Source organism: Terrapene carolina, unplaced genomic scaffold, assembly GCF_002925995.2.
Source record: "Terrapene carolina triunguis isolate 2854851 unplaced genomic scaffold, T_m_triunguis-2.0 Scaffold212, whole genome shotgun sequence".
Taxonomy (NCBI): Eukaryota; Metazoa; Chordata; order Testudines; family Emydidae; genus Terrapene; species Terrapene triunguis.
In genome coordinates, this window is record NW_020664563.1 from 6,986,221 (window position 1) to 7,007,482 (window position 21,262).

Genomic DNA, 21,262 nt, shown 5'->3' on the forward strand with positions numbered 1-21,262 from the left:
CAAGCGTGTTTAATGATTAATGATTAATTTGCCCTGGCAATCGCGGCCAGTACAGCTACTGGAAAAGTCTGTTAACGTGTATGGGGATGGAGCGGAAATCCTCCAGGGACATCTCCAGAAAGCTCTCCTTCATGTACTCCCAAAGCCTTTGCAAAAGGTTTCTGGGGAGGGCTGCCTTATCCCGTCGACCATGGTAGGACACTTTACCACGCCAGGCCAGTAGCACGTAGTCTGGAATCATTGCATAACAAAGCATGGCAGCGTATGGTCCCGGTGTTTGCTGGCATGCAGACAACATCCATTCCTTATCGCTCTTTGTTATCCTCAGGAGAGTGATATCATTCACGGTCACCTGGTTGAAATGGGGCAATTTTATTAAGGGGACATTCAGAGGTGACCGTTCCTGCTCTGCTGAACAGAAATATTCCCCGCTGTTAGCCACGTGGTGGGGGGGAGGGGTGAAGTGATCATCCCAGAGAATTGGGTGTGTGTGGGAGGGGAGTTAGTTGGGTTTGTGCTGCATGTTAACCCTGAAACCGCAGCCCCTCCTTTTACATTGCAAACCCATTTTAAATGGCCAACCCAACGGGTGCTTGGTATGGGAAATGAGAGCACTACTGTTTGAAACCATTCCCACATGTTAAGAAGGTTAAAAAAGCCAAAAGACTGTGTCTTACCATGGCTGCCTGCAAGCTGAAATCTGTGGCCTGGCACTGCGTGAGTGATCTCTCACAGCAAACCGGCAGGCCCTCAATATAAGAGGAAAAATACGACCTTGTAACGAAAGCACATGTGCTGTGTAATGTGAACAGCAAAATTTAACGTGAAAGAGTGTACCCATTGTTCTCTAAAATGTGTCTTTTTTAACCACCTCTCCCTTCTCCTCCACCAGCTGCAAATGTTTCTCCTTCACAGAGGCTAGTGAAGGTTAGGAAGAGAAAACGTAGGACGCGTGATGACATGTTTACAGAACTACAGATGTCCTCCCACGCTGACAGAGCACAGCAGAATGCGTGGAGGCAGTCAATGACTGATTACAGAAAAGCACAATATGAACGAGAGGAGAAGTGGCGTGCTGAATCGTGGGATGAACAGAGCAAGTTGCGGGCTGAAGATGATAGGTGGCATCAGCTTGCACACAGAAAGCAAGAGTCGATGTTCCGGCTGCTGGAGCATCAAACTGATATGCTCCAGCGTATGGTTGAGCTGCAGGAAAGGCAGAAGGAGCAGAGACCGCCGCTACAGCCCCTGTGTAACCAACAGCCCTCCTCCCCAAGTTCCATAGCCTCCTCACCCAGACGCCCAAGAACACAGTGGGGGGGCCTCCGGCCATCCAGTCACTCCACCCCAGATGATTGCCCTAGCATCAGAAGGCTGGCCTTCAATAAGAGTTAAAGTTTTAAACTGCAGTGTGTCCTTTTCCTTCCCTCCTCCCCCACCCATCCCGGGCTACCTTTGCAATTATCCCCCTAGTTGTGTGATGAATTAATAAAGAATGCATGAATGTGGAGTAACAATGACTTTATTGCCTCTGCAAGTGGTGCTCGAAGGGGGGAGGGTAGGGGAGGGTGGGGTGGTTGGTTTACAGGGACGTAGAGTGAACTGTGGGGGGGGCGGAGGGTTCATCAAGGAGAAACAAACAGAAGTTTCACACCGTAGCCTGGCCAGTCACAAAACTCGTTTTCAAAGCTTCTCTGATGCGCACCGCGCCCTGCTGTGCTCCTCTAACCACCCTGGTGTCTGGCTGCGTGTAATCAGCGGCCAGGCGATTTGCCTCAACCTCCCACCCCGCCATAAATGTCTCCCCCTTACTCTCACAGATATTGTGGAGCGCACAGCAAGCAGCAATAACAATGGGGATATTCTTTTCGCTAAGGTCTGAACGAGTCAGTAAGCTGCGCCAGCGCACTTTTAAACGTCCAAATGCACATTCCACCACCATTCGGCACTTGCTCAGCCTGTAGTTGAACAGGTCCTGACTCCTGTCCAGGCTGCCTGTGTACGGCTTCATGAGCCATGGCATTAAGGGGTAGGCTGGGTCCCCAAGGATCACGATAGGCATTTCAACATCCCCAATGGTTATTTTCTGGTCCGGGAAGAAAGTCCCTTCCTCCAGCTTTCGAAACAGAGCAGAGTGCCTGAAGACGCGAGCATCATGTACCCTTCCCGGCCAGCCCACGTTGATGTTGGTGAAACGTCCCTTGTGATCCACCAGGGCTTGCAGCAGCATTGAAAAGTACCCCTTGCGGTTTATGAACTCGGTGGATTGGTGCTCCGGTGACAAGATAGGGATATGGGTTCCGTCTATGGCCCCACCACAGTTTGGGAATCCCATTGCAGCAAAGCCATCCACTATGGCCTGCACGTTTCCCAGAGTCACTACCCTTGATATCACCAGGTCTTTCATTGCCCTGGCAACTTGGATCACAGCAGCCCCCACAGTAGATTTGCCCACTCCAAATTGATTCCCGACTGACCGGTAGCTGTCTGGCGTTGCAAGCTTCCACAGGGCTATCGCCACTCACTTCTCAACTGTGAGGGCTGCTCTCATCCTGGTATTCTGGCGCTTCAGGGCAGGGGAAAGCAAGTCACAAAGTTCCATGAAAGTGCCCTTACGCATGCGAAAGTTTCGCAGCCACTGGGAATCGTCCCACACCTGCAGCACGATGCGGTCCCACCAGTCTGTGCTTGTTTCCCGGGCCCAGAATCGGCGTTCCACGGCATGAACCTGCCCCAGGAACACCATGATTTCCACATTGCTGGGGCCTGTGCCTTGTGAGAGGTCTATGTCCATGTCAATTTCCTCATCACTATCGTGGCCGCGCTGCAATCGCCTCCTCGGCTGGTCCTGGTTTTGCTTTGGCATGTCCTGGCTCTGCATATACTCCAGGACAATGCGCGTGGTGTTCATAGTCCTCATAATTGCCGCGGTGATCTGAGCGGGCTCCATGATCCCAGTGCTAGCTATGGCGTCTGGTCTGAAAAAAGGCGCGAAACTAGTATCTGACGGACCAGGGGAAGGAGGGAGGGAGGGAGGGGCGAGTGACGACATGGCATACAGGTACAGGGAATTAAAATCAACAAAGGTGGCTGTGCATCAGGGAGAAACACAAACAACTGTCACACAGAATGGCCCCCCCCAAAGATTGAACTCAAAAGCCTGGGTTTAGCAGGCCGTTGATTTGATGGAGGGAGGGGGAAGCAAATGAATACAGAACAAATCTATTTTTTACATCTTAAGACGACGGTGCAGCATGACTGATAGCCATTGGCATCTTCTGGGTGCTTGGCAGCAAATACTGGGCGCTTGGCAGTTATGATGACGATGGCCTTCAGGCCTATTGCACGATCTGCTGCTCAGGGAAGACTCTGCTAATGTGCGATGATCCAACAGGGCGCTTGGCAGAAAATGGCATACTACGACTGATAGCCATCATCGTCATTGTGAAGGCAGCAGAATATGACTGGGGGGATGGGAGACTGGGGCACATACGGAGTTCCAGCCACTGCTGTACAACGATGACGGTTACCAGTCGTAATACACCATCTACTGCCAAAAGGCAAAGGGCTGGTGCAATGCAGCCCTACGGCTGCCAGCCCCACAGCTGCCAGCACCCAGATCGCCGATGAAGGCTACCAGTCATGCTGCACCGTCTACCACCAAAAGGCAGTTAGCTGCTGCTGCTGTGTAGCAATGCAGTCCCACGTCTGCCGGCACCCAGATGACATATGGTGACGGTGAGCTGAGCTGAGCGGGCTCCATGCTTGCCGTGATATGTTGTCTGCACAGGTAACCCAGGTAAAAAGGTGCGAATCTATTGTCTGCCGTTGCTCTGACGGAGGGGGAGGGGCCTGACGACATGTACCCAGAACCCCCCGCGACACTGTTTTGCATCATTTGGGCATTGGGATCTCAACCCAGAATTCCAATGGGCGGCGGAGACTGCGGGAACTGTGGGATAGCTACCCATAGTGCAATGCGCCGGAAGTCGACGCTAGCCTCGGTACTGTGGACGCGGTCCGCCGGCTTTATGCACTTAGAGCATTTTATGTGGGGACACACACAATCGGCTGTATAAAACCGATATCTATAAAACCGGCTTCTATAAATTCGACCTAATTTTGTAGTGTAGACATACCCTAAGTAGTTAACACACATTTCAAGAGATCATGCAAGGTGAAGTAAGGTTTGACTGTTTCTTATAATTAATTGAAAGAGGAACAGAAATATGTCTGCAAATCTGGGCATTTCAATGTGGCCCATTCTATTTCAGAGCCCTGCTTAACCCCCCTGATTCTTACTGTGGAAATGGGCCAGAGAGATCACAGCCAACAGCCTGCTTTAAATTACAGCCTGCAAGGTGTGGCGTGCAGCTGGAGTTTCCCCAGACCACACCCATGTCTGTCAAAGACCACATCCACCTTTTCTGGCTTCAGTGCAGACCTCCTAGAACTGCTTTTCAGCTTGCATTGCACCGACGCGGAGTCAGTCTCAGCTCCCCATGAGCAGGGTCCCCACCTTGTGGGCACATGGAAACATAGAGGCTGGGAGACTCTTCCCAGATCCTCTAAGGTTGGCCTTAATTACTGCCATTTTGCTTATCCCTACAATGAAGCCCCTTCCAAGCCTGCCCACACTGTGCGTATCATGTTGTTAAAACAAGCCACTTAGCTTCATTATAGGTGTAATCACCATAAACACTTCCCCAACGGATCCTAGAGGAGCTTTGCTGGAAAGGTTATGATTGATTTACAGCACATTAGAGGGGAGTTCGTACACAGTAAAATGGTCATTTTACAAGTGCTTTCAAGGTGCTTCTCTGAGGATTAATAACCGAGGTTACCAATACAGTATTTAAGTCATAAATAAGGTCTCTTAATTATGCAGCACAATAAAGTGTTCATTGCATAGCATCTTCTGTGCAAGCTGTGTCCCAAAATGCCACATTGAGTTAAGCATCACAAAGCAGCGTCGGACACAAGGTAAAGAGAACAATTGTGGGGAGACACTGAGCGGTGAAGAAATAAAAGCAGTTTGGACTAATAACTGAGGAATTAAAAAATGAAAGGGATGTTTTGTTATAGAAAATTACAGTGGGGGGCATTAAAAATCACTAATTAATGGTTTCAGTTTTCAAAAAAACATGCCCACGTCATGGATTACTATTATTTTAATCAAGATAACTTCAGACTTGGAATAAAAACGGTTTGAAACAATTTCATAGTGCTTAGTGATTTTCAAAAGCATTTCAAATCCCTACCTCTGTGGCTTCTGGTTCCACCATACGGAAGCAGAACAGGAACGCTGGTGGTTACCTTCCTGCTGCAGTCTCTGCTAACTTGCTGTGCAGACACCACTTAAACTGGTGGGAGAGCGCCGTGGATTTGTTCCCAAGTAAACGAGCAATAATAAAATCCAGGAGGTGTCAGTGAGTGGGTCACGGGAGACTACCGTTCTGTACCCCACTCTGCTACTGACCTACTTTGTGGCCCTGGGCAAGTCACAGCCCCTCTCTCTTTTCTTGCCCAACCTTTTTCTGCCTTGTCTCTCACTATGTGTCTGTACAGCACCCAGCACAAAGGAGCCCAGGTCTTGGTTGGGGCCTCTTGGTACTACCATAAAATAAATAATCCTAAAATGACTTTTGGGCCTGATCCTGCTATATGATGAGTGCGCACTACAGGATACCAGGTGCTCTCAACTCCCACTGAAGTATTGCAAGTCCAAAGACTCATAGATTCCAAGGCAGAAGGGACTGTTGTGATTATCTAGTCTGACCCCCTGTATAGCACAGGCCAGAATAATTCCTGGAACTGATATGTTAGAAAAACATCCAATCTTGACTTTAAAATGATCAGTGATGGAGAATCCACCACAACCTTTGGTAAGTTGTTCCAGTGGTTAATTACTCTCTCTGCTAGATTGATGAGCCCATTATTAAATATTTGTTCCCCACGTAGGTACTTATAGACGGTCATGGAGTCACCCCTTAACCTTCACTTTGTTAAGCAAAATAGATTGAATTCCTTGAGCATATGTCTACACTGCACTGTAAGCCCAGAGTTAGTGGGACTCAAGTCATCTGACCCAGGTTAGAGCATCTACACTGATTGTTAACCCTACGTTAAGAATTTTCAAACCTGGGGCTCTGGCATCCACACTGCAGCACGCAGACCCGAGTCAAACCAACCATACCGCAGACTCCCTACTGCTCTCTCGAAATGTGGCTGCTCTAGGCCTTTGACCATGGTGCACTATGGGAAAACTTTACAGTGCACCCAGCACGTTACAGGAAGTTTGAACAGCCCGCCAACACTGCCAGCCGAGCAACAGGGAGAAGGTCCTTTTCAAGTTCTCTTGCTTGCACTTTCACTCCTGTGTCAGGAAACGGGCAGAGCTTCCGTGAGGCATTGGTGGGCATTTCGGCTGTGTTTTCTGACCCACCAAAGGCATCTGACAGAGCTCAACATGGAGGAGGAGGAGATGTATCCAGGCATGGCAGACTCGCACTCGCTCATGCTGCTCATGACACTCAATATAGCCGCTGATGTCTCCTACGTAGGCTGGTGGGATCTCATCATCATGGGGACCTGCGATGACCAGCAGTGGGCCAGAACTTTTGCATGAAGAGAGCTACATTTCTGGAGCTTTGTGGGCAGCTTGCCCCGACCGTCTGGCGTAAAGACACACATGAGGGCACCCTTCCCAGTCCAGAAGCGAGTTGCTATAACCATCTGGAAGCTGGTTACACTAGACAGCTACAGGTCTGTTGCCAACCCAGTTTGGTGTTGGAAAGTCAATTTGCGGATAAATCAGTGGTGGACATTTCTGAGGCAATCAGGTGTGTGGGTTACCCCAAGGCGGTGGGCATTAAAGATATTCCTGAGGTAATTGCTGGCTTTCAGAGAATAGGGTTTCTATCTGCGCTGGAGCCATTGGTGGGACTCTTGCCCATAATTTGACCTCCACAATGGTACTACCCCACTGTTATGCCAGCCCTCGTGGACTACAGAGGGAGATTTAGTAATGCCAATGCACTGGAAAAGTTCATGAGACCAGGGTTCTTCGCTGATCGGGAGCCTACGTTCATGGACAGGCTGGGACACTATTCCCACCACATGACATTGTCATCAGTGGAGCTACTGTCCTCACCGTTGTTCCGGGGGACCCTGCATTCCCCCTTTTGCCTTGGCTTATGAAACCATACCCTAATTGCAAAGGCCCTGGCAAAAGATGGTTTAATTATGCTCTCGGCAGGTGAAGAATGGTGGTTGAATGTGGTTTGGGCAGATTGAAAATCCATTGGAGGCGGCTACAGACCCATTTGGAGGCCAGTGTCATCAATGCTGTCCCCCTCACTGTGGCTTGCTGTGCTCCTCCCAATCTTTGTGAAGCCAGAGGTGAGCCATTTCCCCCTGAAAGGACCTGTGTGGGCGAGGGGCCACTGAACCGATACACACAGCCAAGAAATGCAGCTACCACAGCTGGAGCTGGCTATGCCCAGGCAACAGAAGTCAGGGATGCTTTGTGCTCCCTTCCATGTTATGGGCGTGTACGGCCCAATGGAAGAGGGAAACTAGCACCTTTATGAATGTGCTTGTGGGCGGGAGGGGATGGAATTAATTGATTTGGGGGGGCTCAGTGCTGCAGGGGTGCTGGTTACCATGCAAAGTACTTGCGAATGACAAGACGACTTATGAAATGGGTGGGGGCATGATTCACAATGAGGATTCGTATAAGGGAGTGATTGAAGTGTGGCTTGCTGAACGGAACCAGATAGAGGCTTAGGGTCTGCTTACTAATTCCTAATTGTCCCTCATCATGTGTTCACCTTTATTTCAAATTGGATTGTATCATGAGATGCAGGGACAGCAATAAACTTTCTTGATGACATAAAAAGCTTTAGTTGTAAACATGTATTAAAACCGTACAACATTCACCCATTGCCAGGCAGGCAACACCATAACACCAGTTACAACAAGATCTTTCTAAAAGAATAACAACAAATGAGCATAAAGTGCAAACTGTGAAACCATGTACAAGACAGAAACCCCCTATCATGCCATGTTCCCTGCCCCCCCCCATTCTCCTTTCTCTTCGTTCCCTCTTTTCGCACACTTAACACCGGGGAAAGGGGGTGGAGGCATCCCCAGGAGAAGGGGGTTCAAGACTAAAGCCTGCATGGGACTAAGTTGCCCTGCCCGGCTGCTCATGGGACTGATTGCATGGGTCACCCAACCAGGGAGTTTTCCGAGCTGTTTCTGGACTGAGGATACGTTGTAGGGGACTCAGGCCATGGTGTGGGAGAGGCAGCAGGAGCCAATGATCTGGCAGCCAGTATAGATATGAGCCGCTCAAACGGTTCTCTCTGCTGAGCAATGTCCGCCTCCCTTAGCCACTGTTCCTGTTCCAAGAATTGGGAAGCAAGTGCCTGCTCCAGCGCTGAAACCCTGTCCTCACTCTGTGCGGCCAGCCGGAGTCTTTCCGCTTGCCTCTCACCATGGCTTTTCCCTAGTCGCAAGTCTTTGGAACTGGACCTGCTCGTTGGCCCTATCCGGAACTTCAACTGTGAGTTCATCATGGAAACACTTCCTCTTGGAACGGTCCATGGACGTATGTTGGCCCAGGCTTCTGCTGCAGTGTGGGCAAGCTGTGAAGGTGCTGCAGCCAGTAGACGTCGAGGGGCTTGGAACAGGACAAGACCCAGTGGGTTATTGTCTCCAATAGCTCAGTGCAGGAGCACAGAAAAAATCCTTGTGGAATTTCAAGGACATAAAATGTTACTTTTCCAAACTGAACCTCAGTATATTGTGAAAGGGATACTTCAGTCTGGAGTATCTCCTTGGACACAGCCTGCGGGGCAGTGAAATATGTGCAGAGACCAGGGTAAGTTAAACATTCTAAGCTTTCTTCTGGTCTTCGGGAACTTCCCGTGTTCCAAGACTTATTGAAAATTGACATGAACAGTCCAGAGAGCTCTTTAGACAGCTCTTTTAAAACTCTTGGATGCGAATCTTTCAGACTTACTGATTTTAAAATGTGGATTTGATAGTGAAGTAGACAGAGTTGGCATCTTGTAGGAAGCACGCAGGCCTGTATTTTGTATAGTGTCTTTCTTTTAAGCTGTATCCCAGAATTCTGTACTTGCTTAGAAAATTCCGTTATGGAATTGAATAATAGAGGGGGGGAGGGGGGCGGATAATGAGTTTTTCAGTTCACTGAAAAAAAAAGGATTGGGGTTGAACTGGAAATGAAATTGTTAGAAATTTTTGGCAAACCATAAAGTTAAAAAGAAACAAAAAATCTTCATTTCAGTTAGAACAAAATGATTAGTCTCAAGAAAATAGAATCATTTTTGCTTGTTTCTAATAAAACAAAAGGAAATTTTGAAACGAAGAGTCATTTTGAACCAAAAAGCAAAACATTCAATTTAGGAAAAGTCAAAATGAAATGTTTTGATTTTTTCAGAATTTTTTTTTTTTTGTAGTATTTTCGACCCAAGCAATTCAGCAAAATGAGCCCAGTTTGCTGAAACTTTTTGATGTGGCTGAATCTGAATTTTTTTACCAAAAAAAAAAGTTTTGGTTGAAAAATCTCAGCCAGTTCTACTGAATAATAAATTAATATTGACGTCTGTTGATGTGAAATTGACATTAACCCAAGAGGTAAATATTGACTAATATGACCTGCATGGGAAAGAAGGTCTTAGGCGGTCTTAGGCCATTTGTACCATTAGTTGGGTGGCAGGAGATAAGAGCCCAGAGTGGATGGATCAGTGAACTGGTCAGGCGTGCTAGGAGGTTGGCTGCTCTATAAAATGGAACAATGGTCTGCTGTGGTATAGAACGGGTTTCAAATTAGACAGACCAGTGATCTAGACTGTTGGAGCAAATCCCATGAGCTGTTAGTCATGTGGAATGGCTATTCCAACCCATACCTCTCAACCGTCCTGCATTGTGCAGGGCGTCCCACGCCTGGCCCTGATTTTTAAAGTTGTCCTTCAGTCCTATGCATTGGCATTGCGAAGTCCCGATTCGGCTGCTCAGCCAGGTTCCTGTTTGTGAGCTGCATGTCTTGGTGCGTGATGTCGTCACACCTCGCATTCGCAACCAGTCACTGCCACGCTGCAAGCAAGTGGAGCAAGGGACGCCTTGAGGGCTTCCCTGCACTGGGGGAAGGTGCCCAAATTCCTCTCGGAGCCTGAGATCAAGGGCATCCTTCAGGCACCCGTGTTGGCTCCCAGGGCCAAGGAAGGGGCAGCCGAGCAATTGCTTAGCACCTCCCTGGACTGCTCTTCAGTCACCTGCTTCCTTGAGTAGTTGGACATGGAGCTGCCTGTGCTGGAGCTGGGCTGGCTGGGTTTCTCCAGTGGCTTGGACTGCAGGCTCAGGTGAGTGGAGGCACATTTCCAGTCCAGCTTCGGGGAGACCATCTGCAGCTGCAAGGATGTGGTTCGCAGGCAGATCCGTTCTGCCAGGGAGGGGGATCCCCTGCCCATGCTCTTCCCTGCAGCCAGGGCCATCAGCATCCCTGGGGAACTGAGGGGCCACTTCATTGATCCACCTGCTCCCCTTTCCTATGAGCTGCAAACTTGGATCAAGAAAACTGGAGTTGCCATAATACCTGCCCCGTCACCTCACTCCTCAGTTTGGAGCTTGATCTTAACTGTATGGGTTCATCCTAACATTCTTTCTGTATTATTGTATTTCATTAGTATAAAAAATCACTAATTTGCTTTAATGCTTTGCTCTTCCAAAGCCTGTGACAGTCATGGTTGAAGGTAAAGGCCAAGAACCAGACTCTAAAGAAACAAGCGCTCGCATTATTTTCATCTTAGCATCTTAAGTATGCTTTTAGTGCACAGAATCATTATTTAGTCTCATCATAATAAGTTCCAGGCTATTTGTATGCTTGTACTTTGATTTACAAACAAACCCAGTGTGTCCAATAAAAAAAAATTTGTCCCTCATTTTAAAGTGGGTTGTCCCTCATTGTCTCTCATTTTGAGTGTGACTGTCCCTCATTTCAGAGTCTGGGGGTTGAGAGGTAAGTTACAGCCTTTGAAAATACAGTGAATTCATCAGCTGAACTCCGATCCATCTGTATTGCTCATGCTGCCAAAATTACTTCCCTTCCTGCTCTTCTGTTTGGACAATTCAGCTTTTAATCTGCCACCTGAGGCACTAAGCAGCGAGTTTATAAATTGTTAAGTATTTTAGACCTCCAGGGAAAAATGTCCAACTTGTATGGCTTCAGGCTCCACCTCCTGTCCTTGTGTAGAAAGTTCAGCTTTCCTCGAAATGGATTTATAAATCGTCATTCCTTTTTCTAGTGCTGACACTGTTGTCTCAAGCAAGGTTCCACAGGTGTCTAGCTCTCACAGGATATAACCTTCAGCGGAGACTGCTTACATCATAAATTGGTGGTGTGAATAGAGAAAAAAAGGGGACGAGAAAACCCCCCTCAAATTCCTTCCAATCTTTAACAAATATATGAAACAAGTTTAAACTTCACATGGCATTAATTCTTGTTTTTCCCCAAGTGCCTGAGTTTGGGTGGTTTTATGTCAGAGAAGAGATGTATGCTCCTATTGCCTACAGTTCTGCAAACATCGAGCGCTAGTCCTTTCATCTCACTTTCACATTGTCAGGTTAAATTATGAAGAACATCTAGACCAGGGGTCGGCAACCTTTCAGAAGTGGTGTGCCGAGTCTTCATTTATTCACTCTGATTTAAGGTTTTGCGTGCCAGTAATACATTTTAACGTTTTTAGAAGGTCTCTTTCTACAAGTCTATAATATATAACTAAACTATTGTTGTATGTAAAGTAAATAAGGTTTTTAAAATGTTTAAGAAGCTTCATTTAAAATTAAATTAAAATGCAGAGCCCCCTGGACCGGTGGCCAGGACCCGGGCACTGTGAGTGCCATTGAAAATCAGCTCACGTGCTGCCTTTGGCACACGTGCCATAGGTTGCCTACCCCTGATCTAGACCTTGGATTTGGGGGTCAGAGCCTGTCCCCTCTTTATCTCTCTGTAATATTTGACTGCTACAGCATTTTTAGTTCTTAAGAGAAAAGTTCTCCCACATGAATTCTAGGGAGAAGCTTCTACGGTTTCATGTTTCACCTTGGATGTATTCCTGACCCAAAATCATAATGTCCTGTTATATAAACTCCATACGTACACATTTAAATCTGGCCTGATCTATGATCTGTAAGTGAATGCACAGCAATATCTTTTGATCAGTCAAGAATGGCCTTGCCCTTCTTTTGTCCAGGCACAGTGTGTGATGATGAGACCCACAAGACAACAACAGAAGGGTGGTTTGAGGAGGTCATTGTACAATAGAGACACAATACAGTGGATAGTCCTGGCTTCTAGGCCCAGCTTTACCCCGATCTGGTGTGTGACCTTGGTTAAGTCACTTCATCTCTCTGAGCCTTAGTCTCACCATCTGTAAAATGGGAATAATGATACCTTTGTAAAGTGCTTAACACAAGAATCTGGAATTATGGGAAGTGTGGGTTGGGCCTCCATAGCTAAGGCTGCATCTAGACTTCCATTCTAAGCCCTATTATGGTGTGACCAACCCGTGTGATTTTATTATGAATCTCACAATATTTGGTGGAGTTCGTTTCACATAATCCTGGAATTCAAACTTGTGAATTTCCCTTTGTTCAAAATGGCCACCACTTCCCCTTGCTTTCAACAGGGCTGAAGCCAAACCTCCCCCAGTCAAGATGGCAGTAATTCCACAATAGCTTTGCATGCAAAAGTGAGGCTGCCTCTAGTGAAGATGGCCATCCCCTCTGCTTTCAGTGAAGCCAGGCTGCTCTCAGGGAAGATGGCTGCCACTTTGTGATTAGGAGGCTGGATAGGAAACTATGAGGAGGCTGGGGAATGTGGAATCCCCAAAGTCTGTGGTGGTTTGGATCAAATATACATGGTCAGATGAAAGTGTAAATAAATCTATGTGAGGTTTGGCGGGGTGGCTGGGGAACTTGCAGCAAAAAGTCTTTAAAAAGTGTAGATATATGTACTAAGGGTTCAAAAGTCACCAAGTGATTTAGATGCCTAAATCCCATTTTCACAAGTCACTTAGGAGCCTAAAACTCATTGAAAGTCAATAAGTCTCAGGCTTCTAACGCCAAGTGGGAGTTGGGCACCTAAATCCCTTTGAGGATCTGGGTGCTAAAATGTACAGTTCAGCTAAACCAAGACGCACCGCCCAGAAAGCTGGCACACTCTGTCCATCACCTTCATGGGCCTGCTTAATTCTTTCAGGTAAAAGTGACGATGAAGAGAGTCTATGCAAAATGGGCCACGGTCCCGGGAAAGGTGTCGAGGACAGCAAGGATCACAAGCGTCCCAAGAGACCCAGGACAATCCTGACAACGCAGCAGCGGAGGGCATTCAAAGCGTCATTCGAGGTCTCCTCCAAGCCATGCAGGAAGGTACAATGATAAGAGAACCATCCGCGTGTTGGAGATGTCGAGCCAGATCCTCAGCCGGTGTCACTCCATTGAAGCCACTGGGGTGGTGCTGATTTACACTGGCTGAGGATCTGGCCTGCTCTGTTTCTGTTGCATATGTGTGTGTGTGTGTGTAACATGTACTTGTGCAGCCAGACGTACCCAGGGAACTCAGCTTTCCAAAGCACCTCCAAATGTGAGCAAATTTCCCAGCTGTGCATGCAAGAAGAAATGAAGGTATGTGCTGTAAGTGTAAATATGAACGCCTGTGTGCGCGCAGCATGGTGGGTAGTTCTTTGACTCTGGGCCAACCCCCAAGCTGCAGTAAATCCTCCTAGTTCCACTGAAGTCATTGGACTGACACCGATTTACACTTGCTGAGTCCCAGTCCCGTGCCCTGTTCACTGGGGGAGGGCGGGTGGAGTTACTGCTGTCTGTGGCACACATGAAGTGCACCTACCAGTGCCCCAGAGATTCCAAAAATCTTACGGAAGAGCCTGCTTATATCTCCCTGGGTGCTCAGTATCCTGGTGGGAGTCAGGTGGAATGGTATCTTCCACGAGGAAGATTAACAAGTAATATCCTTTCTTTGGAGCGGGTTTGCTTCGTACCACTGATGCGCTTAGCTGGGGGAAGCATCGTCTTGTAGTTACGGCACCGGCACAAGGCTCAGCAGAACAGGTTTGGTTCCTCGCTCCGCCCCAGACTTCCTGTGTGAACTTGGACAAGTCCCTTGTGCCTCAGTTCCCTGTCTGTAAAATGGAGATTTTGATTCCCCTTTGTCTTGTCTATTGAGATTGTAGTCTCTGTAAGGCAGCGTCTGTCCCAGACACTGTGTGCTAGGTGCCGTACAACACATAGTAGAGGATACGACCCCTGTCCCCAGGACTTTCTGGTGGAAAGGATCTCTTAGATCAAGGGTTCTCAACCTTTCTCTTTCTGAAGCCCCGCCAACATGTTATAAAAACTCCATGGCCCAATTGTGCCACAACAATTTTTTTTCTGCATATGAAAGCCAGGGATGGCGTTAGGGAGTAGCAAGCAGGGCAACTGCCCAGGGCCCCACACCACAGGGGGCCCTGCAAAGTTAAGTTGCTCAGGCTTCGGCTTCAGCCCCGGGTGATGGGTCTTGGGACCCCAGGCTTCAGCCCCGCATGGTGGGGCTTTGGCTTTCTGATCTGGGCCCCACCAAGTCTAACATTGGCCCTGCTTGGTGGGCCCTTGGACTCCTGGTTGAGAACCACTGACTTAGATCATCCAGGAAAGTTAGAGGTGGAAAGGATCTCTTAGATCATCCCGGCTATTTCCTGAAAAACGGAGGATTGTTTCCTTCCTATTGTACATTTCTCAGTGTTTTAAGTCTAGTTTTTAAAAAAGTCCCAAGCACCTGCAATTTCTGCTCAGATTAGGTGTTTGCTGGACCTTAATGTCCTAGAACTTCATGAAGTTAAACCCAAAGAAAGCAGGAGATCTGATCATTGACTCCAATAACATCGATTCAGTTGCTGAGCAGTGCGTCTGTCCTGGTGGTTCCATTGGACAATATATCCCTGACTCCATCCTCACCCAACTCTGAGATTCATATTATCCTCCAATTGGCGGTCCTCCTGGGCCAGCTACTCGGCTGATGTAAATCAGAACAAGTCCATTGAAGACAATGGAGCCACGCCAACTGACAGCCGCTGGGGATCTGGCCCCTTCTCTCCATTCCATCATTAAAAGGGCCTTTTCCCACCAGTGCTCCGGCAGATAGATTTAGAGTTACGGCTAAACGGCTGTGTTTTTTCAAGGCTCGATTACAGTAATTGTTTGTTATACGGGGCTCCTTCTCATCACTGATCGAGGCTAACGGCTCATTCAGGCTGCTGCGGATTCCATTCTTATGGGCATGGAATGCCCGAGGACATTACTTCGCTGCAGAAATTGTTGCTCTCACTCCCTGTCAAGCTAGACATTGATTTTCTTTAAAGTTCTTCTATTGTGTTTAAGGTCCTGAGTGGCTGTGGGCCAGATTATAGAACCTATCTCTGTTCTGATGTTCCCAGCCAGTTCTTATGATCGGAAGCTGCAGGTAGCCGGACTGGGCCTGGCTGTGATCTTGCGTCCGTGGAAGAGAGAACATCTTACAGTCATGTGCCCTATCTGTGAGGTTCTCCACCGGTCGCAATAGGAGGTGCTCAGTCTGTCCCACAGCTGAAACCTGTCTGGGATTCCCCAGTACTACAGCCCTCCCACCAGCCCCATCTGCCTACCCTCCCGCACCTTGGAAAAGCCTGGACCTTCCAGCATGACCTGAAGGTCAATAAACTCAGTCTCTGGTGAACTGATGGGGAAGCTGGTCCATAGCTGAGACCCCCCCACTAAGAAGGCCCTGCCTCCAGTCACACCCAGGCTCAACAGGAGGAGTGCTTGCTCAATGCTGCTGTATGATCACATGAGATAGTCTTTGAGATAACCAGGACCCAGTCCATATAGGGCCAGATTGTATCTTGCTGGCTCTGTCCCACTGGTGGGGAGCTCCATGGGCTCCTTCCAGATCACACGGGGGTGTAGCTACTCCGTGCCTTAGCTGCAAGGGGTGGTGAGGGCGAGAGAGGGATGCATGGCCCCCATCTCCTCCCTGCCCCCTTGGTGCAGCTTGTGCCCCTGGAGGAGCTAGGAGGGAGCAGTCCCTGTGCTCCCCCAAACACAAGCACTGCACTTGTGCCCCGTCCCCACGTGGGGATGTGAGGGAGAGGGCAGGCACCAGACATCCTTCTCTCCCCCCGGGCCCCTGTTCTGGGCCGGGGCACGGAGTTGGCATTAAGGTGAAATCCTGGCCCCATTGGCATCAATGGCAAAACAGCTGTGGGGAGCAGGATTTCACCCCCAGGCTTCATAGGCTAAACTAAATCCCTTAAATTCCAGCCAGTGCAGACTGGGGACTCATCCCTAGGCATTTGATTGCTTGTGTGTACATGTGAGGCAGAGAGCGAGCTATATTGTGTGATTCCTTATTCTTTATTATTTTTACTACGGAAGCACCCAGAGGGCCCAGTCAGGGATCGGGGTCCCATAGCACTAATTGTTGTACATGTAGGTCATTTAAAAAAAGAGTCCTTACCACAAAAGGCTTACAGTCTAGACTGATCACCAGACCCAAGAGGGAGAGCAAACAAACTGAGGGGCAACTGTAGGAAGGCAGAGAAGATGGGGATAGTGAAACAAGCACTTCGTATGGGAAGCAGCTCACAGCTCACCATCTGTGTGGCCAGCTGCAGGGTTCACAGGCCTCGAGGCAAAGCCTCTACCCAAAGGGATCTGGAGGGGATGGTGCAGTCCATGGTTCTGTCTCTCTGAGATGGCTCCAGTGGTAGGAAAACGCCCCGCCAGCAGGCTGCTTGCCAGGCCTCCTGGGGACTGTGTGAACTGGAGACTCCCTGATGTTCTGGGTCACCAGGGTTTGCCTGATCGCTGTTTCTCCTCTGGAATGAAACTGCAAAGCCGCTGGTTAAAAGACTGAGGACGTCTGCTGTGTCGTTTATCCCAGGTCAGAGAGACGCTGGCAGCTGAGACGGGGCTGAGTGTGCGAGTCGTGCAGGTTTGGTTCCAGAATCAGAGAGCGAAGGTATGTAACCTCGGGGGACGATATGGGGACTGGACTCAGTGACCCAGGAGGTCCCTCCGGCCCTATATTCTCCTGAAAAACACTGTCCTAGAGCTTTGCTCTTGCCTCCTCCATAGATTGACTTGTTTCAACCCTCTGCATTCCTTTCCTTCCTGAACAGATGAAGAAACTTGCGAGGAGGCAGCAGCAGCAGCAGCAAGATCAGCAAAACACCCAGCGGCTCAGTTCAGGTACTGCCCAAGAAGACCACCTAACCCCCTTGCTGCATGAGACCCCCATGACCACTGTCAGAAATCACAGAGAGGCTGCACGATGCTGCCCACCCCCCCCCAAAATGCGGCACTGGTATTCCCAGTTCAATTGCAGTGCCCACTTTCTGCTGCCCATGTACCGTTTCCTGGCCTAGAACCCCAACTCCTATAGCTGGGATCTCCCATTCTGCTGCAAGACAGGCCCCCACTGCACTTCAGAACTCTGCCCGGGATCCCCCAGCTCTGAGGTGTGTTACCCCCAGATCCTCTAGCCCAGGCGTTCTCAAACTGGGGGTCGGGACCCCTCAGGGGGTCATGAGGTTATTATGTGGGGGGTCGCGAGCTGTCAGCTTCCACCCCAACCCCGCTTTGCCTCCAGCATTTATAATGGTGTTAAGTATAGAAAAAAGTGTTTTTAATTTATAAGGGGGTCACACTCAGAGGCTTCCTATGTGAAAGGGGTCACCAGTACAAAAGTTTGAGAATCACTGCACTAGCCCATTGTAGAATGCCCTACATGCATGGGGGAGTCTCCCCCTTAGCCAGCAGAGCTGAAAATGTTACTATCCGTCATAAGATAAACAGCTCACTTAGAAGCCCAGCCACAGCATGAGACTTGATAATCTCTTTGCAGCAGTGAGTTCCACTGGTTGCTTACATGCTGGGTGAAGTAGCGTTTCTTTTTATTACATGGCTTACAGCATAAGGGCAAGGGGCCGGCAAGGGCAGCTAGTGTGGGAAAGGGGGTCAGGGTTCTCACTGCCGCAAGGGGTGAGGCTAGGAAAAGGTGGTTTGGCTTTAATTAAAACAGAGACGACTAAGGGCTCGCTGCTTCTCTGATAACCTGCCTAGCGCACTGGGCAGGCAGGGGCGGGGGTGGCAAAGCTGTTCCTGCCAGCGAGGGAGAGATTCTCATTTCTGATAAGGCCCCTTGCTGCTGCTCTGGGAGTGCAAAGGAGCCTGAAGGGGAACGGGAATGGCCCCCTGGCTGGTGCAGAGCTGGTGAAAGGGCTCTACAACAGTCCTGATCTACAACCCTGGCCAAGGGGTGTTTTTGCACTAGGGAATAGGAGGGAGGGCTACGCTCGTGGCAGGGGTCGGGAAGGGACATGGCCAAATCACACTGCTCTTCATCTGTTCTCTGCATCCCAAGGCCCATGGGGAGTCATGGGAAGCCGAGAGTCAATTAGAGCAGCCCCGAGGAGGCTCTAACTTACACTGCAGGGCATGGTGGCCCCAGAATGACCCCAGAATACATGGTATGTGAAGGTGACTTAAAGCCACCTTTGTATTACCCCTCCATCCGGGCCCCAAGCATAGGGCTGGAGTGACTGACAGAGCATTCTCCTGGGAGCATGCAGGGCTATGACTTGTCCAGAAGTCTGGAGTGGACAGAGCCTGACAGACATCTCTGCCCATTTCTGCAGGAAAGGAGGGATGACAGCAGCACAGCACAGAGAGACGCTGATTCTGGCCAAAGGGGGCCAGAAGCTTAGGTGACAGGGCAAGAAGGGGGGAGCTGATGGGGTAGAGTAAGGGGTGCCACCGTGGGACTGCAGGCTCAGGGATATGTGTGAGAGAAGAGCCCGAAGGGGTGAGAAGGGACCCAGCACTGCTGCCTGGGGATGGGTTTGGAGTGCAGACCTGTGTAGCAGCCCAGGGAGGTTAGAAACAGGGGGGCCCTACAGCAGCATTTGGCTCTGACATCAGTTCTCCCTTGTCTTACAGCTCAGACAAACAATGGTGGGAATGCTGGCCTGGAGGGGATCATAAACCCATACACCACATTGGCCCCGCCACAACAGCTGCTGGCTATTGAGCAGGGCGTCTACAGCTCGGACCCCTTCCGGCAAGGGCTCACCCCGCCCCAGATGCCAGGGGACCATATGCACCCCTATGGTAAGAGCCTCTGGGAAATTTCAGTGCTCATCTCTAGGCACCTCTGCAGCGGGTCTCTTTCCACCCGCCAATACAGGGCCAGAATGGAGATTCCATCCTGACTTACACACACACGCCAGTTCTCACCTTCCCCGCGAGTCTCCACAGCTGGTGAGATTGGCGCCTTCCCGAAGCACATGCTGCCTTCCAGAGGTCCAGCTGGAGTGTCGTGAATCAGCAGCGCCCCCTAGTGTGAGCAGCGGCTGAATGCCCACACTCCAGCCCTTTAGCTCTGCTGGGGGACAGCGCTATGTCACTGCAAAGCACTTTGCTAGGACTGTCCATCGCCAATAATACTTCAACATCGTTTGTTTGCCTCACTTTAAGGTGCTGAGCCCCTTTTCCATGACCTGGATAGTGACGATACCTCACTTAGCAACCTGGGCGACTGTTTCCTAGCGACTTCAGAAGCTGGACCGCTGCAGTCAAGAATGGGAAATCCCATCGACCATCTGTACTCCATGCAGAACTCCTATTTCACTTCTTGAGCCTTGTCTGTGTCACCTGGCCAGGCACAGGTGCCTATGACATTACAGGCTAAACCCACTTCAGATATGGCGGGCGAGGAGTTTGTGTTGCTGGAATGCTGTCAGACAATATTTTGTAGCTCAGTATTTCCAAAGACTGAATAAGTTATGGATCGCATAGTGTAATGTTTTTATTAGAATCCTAGTATTAGATACTAAGTGTTTATTAGAGCTGGGCTGCTAGGTGTTTTCAACTTGAAATTTTAACAATGGGGGAAAAAACAGGTTAAACATTTCTATGAAATTTTGACATTCTCAATCTCCTGTTTACCCCCCTGTCCGGCTATAGAAAGGGTTGATTTAAAAAAAAATTATTCATGTATTTATTTATTTTTATTTTGAAATTTAGACTGAATTTTGATGGAGAAAGAAAAAAACAGGGAACACTTTGTGCAAAGTTTTCACAATTCTGTTACCCACACCCTCCCCCTGCAATTTAATGGGATTTATTTCAGCAAAGTTCTCTTGCCTGCGATATGCAAGTCAGACAAGATGATTGCATCGAGTGACCTTCTGGCCTTAGAGTCTCTGACCATACGATTTCAGTCCTCCTGTAGAAATGGTCCAAAACTTTTCAAATTTTGCAATTTTGGCAAAATTTGATGAAAAAACGGGGAAAATTTCAAAGAAATGTTCGCCTTTTTTTTCCCTGTTTCTCTACCAGCTCTAGTGTTTATTGACAAAAACAGGGACTTTTAATATAGACATTCTCATGCAAGTTTAGACATCTAGAAACTCCTAATCTGTCTCTCACTAACTGGGAAACTCCTGGCAAGAGGTAGGTATGTTTGGGTGTGTGCCTATGTGCCTGCACATGGGGTATGTGTGTAAATGTATGTATTCCACAGACACACCTGCATATAGTATCAACAAAGTTTATTCCTAATTCTATCAGAAATGTACTGTACAGCAAAAGTAACTTTATTTTCAGCGTGAACCATATTTAAGGAAATGCTTGATGCACTTAAGTTATAAGACAATAATTTACTTTTATAAAGGTTATGTTTAGTTTTCAAAAGCCCAGCGGCAGGGAAGGAACACTCAATTCCTTGCAGTCGAGAAAGGAACACTCAATTCCTTGCAGTGGAGAGGTCTTTGGTGCTTTCCATCTGCTTGGTTGCTTTTAAAAGTTGGTTATAATCCAAAGAGTGTCCGTGTCAGTCATTGGAGCCTGATCCTGGGCCCACTGAAGCAAAAGGCAAAATTCCCATGGACTTTAATGGGGCAGGATCGAGCCCTGTATCTGCTCTGCTCCCTCTGTGTCTCTGAGTCACAGCTGCTGGCGTCACTGACCATCTCAGGAGTTTTCCATTCCTAGCCCGGTAGGAGCCAATAAAGCGATGGAAGAGTGAGATGGAATATGTTTTGCCCCATGCATCATCAGCAAGTGGATTAGCCCTAGACGACTGCAGATCTGGTGACCAGCACAGGATCCCAATTCTCCCAGTAAGGACCTGATCCAA

At 48.8% G+C, this 21,262-nt stretch overlaps 1 protein-coding gene across 1 annotated transcript in view; it reads left to right on the forward strand.

Annotated features, from left to right (window-relative positions):
* Nucleotides 1-19,760, forward strand: part of LOC113407557 (LIM homeobox transcription factor 1-alpha) — a 149,981-nt gene extending 130,221 nt beyond the window's left edge. The window contains exons 4-8 of the mRNA XM_026656198.1: nt 13,289-13,458; nt 17,006-17,083; nt 17,244-17,313; nt 19,063-19,233; nt 19,600-19,760. Coding sequence (XP_026511983.1) covers nt 13,289-13,458; nt 17,006-17,083; nt 17,244-17,313; nt 19,063-19,233; nt 19,600-19,760 — 650 coding nt within the window. The remainder of the gene's footprint in view (nt 1-13,288; nt 13,459-17,005; nt 17,084-17,243; nt 17,314-19,062; nt 19,234-19,599) is intronic.
* The last annotated feature ends 1,502 nt before the right edge of the window (nt 19,761-21,262 follow it).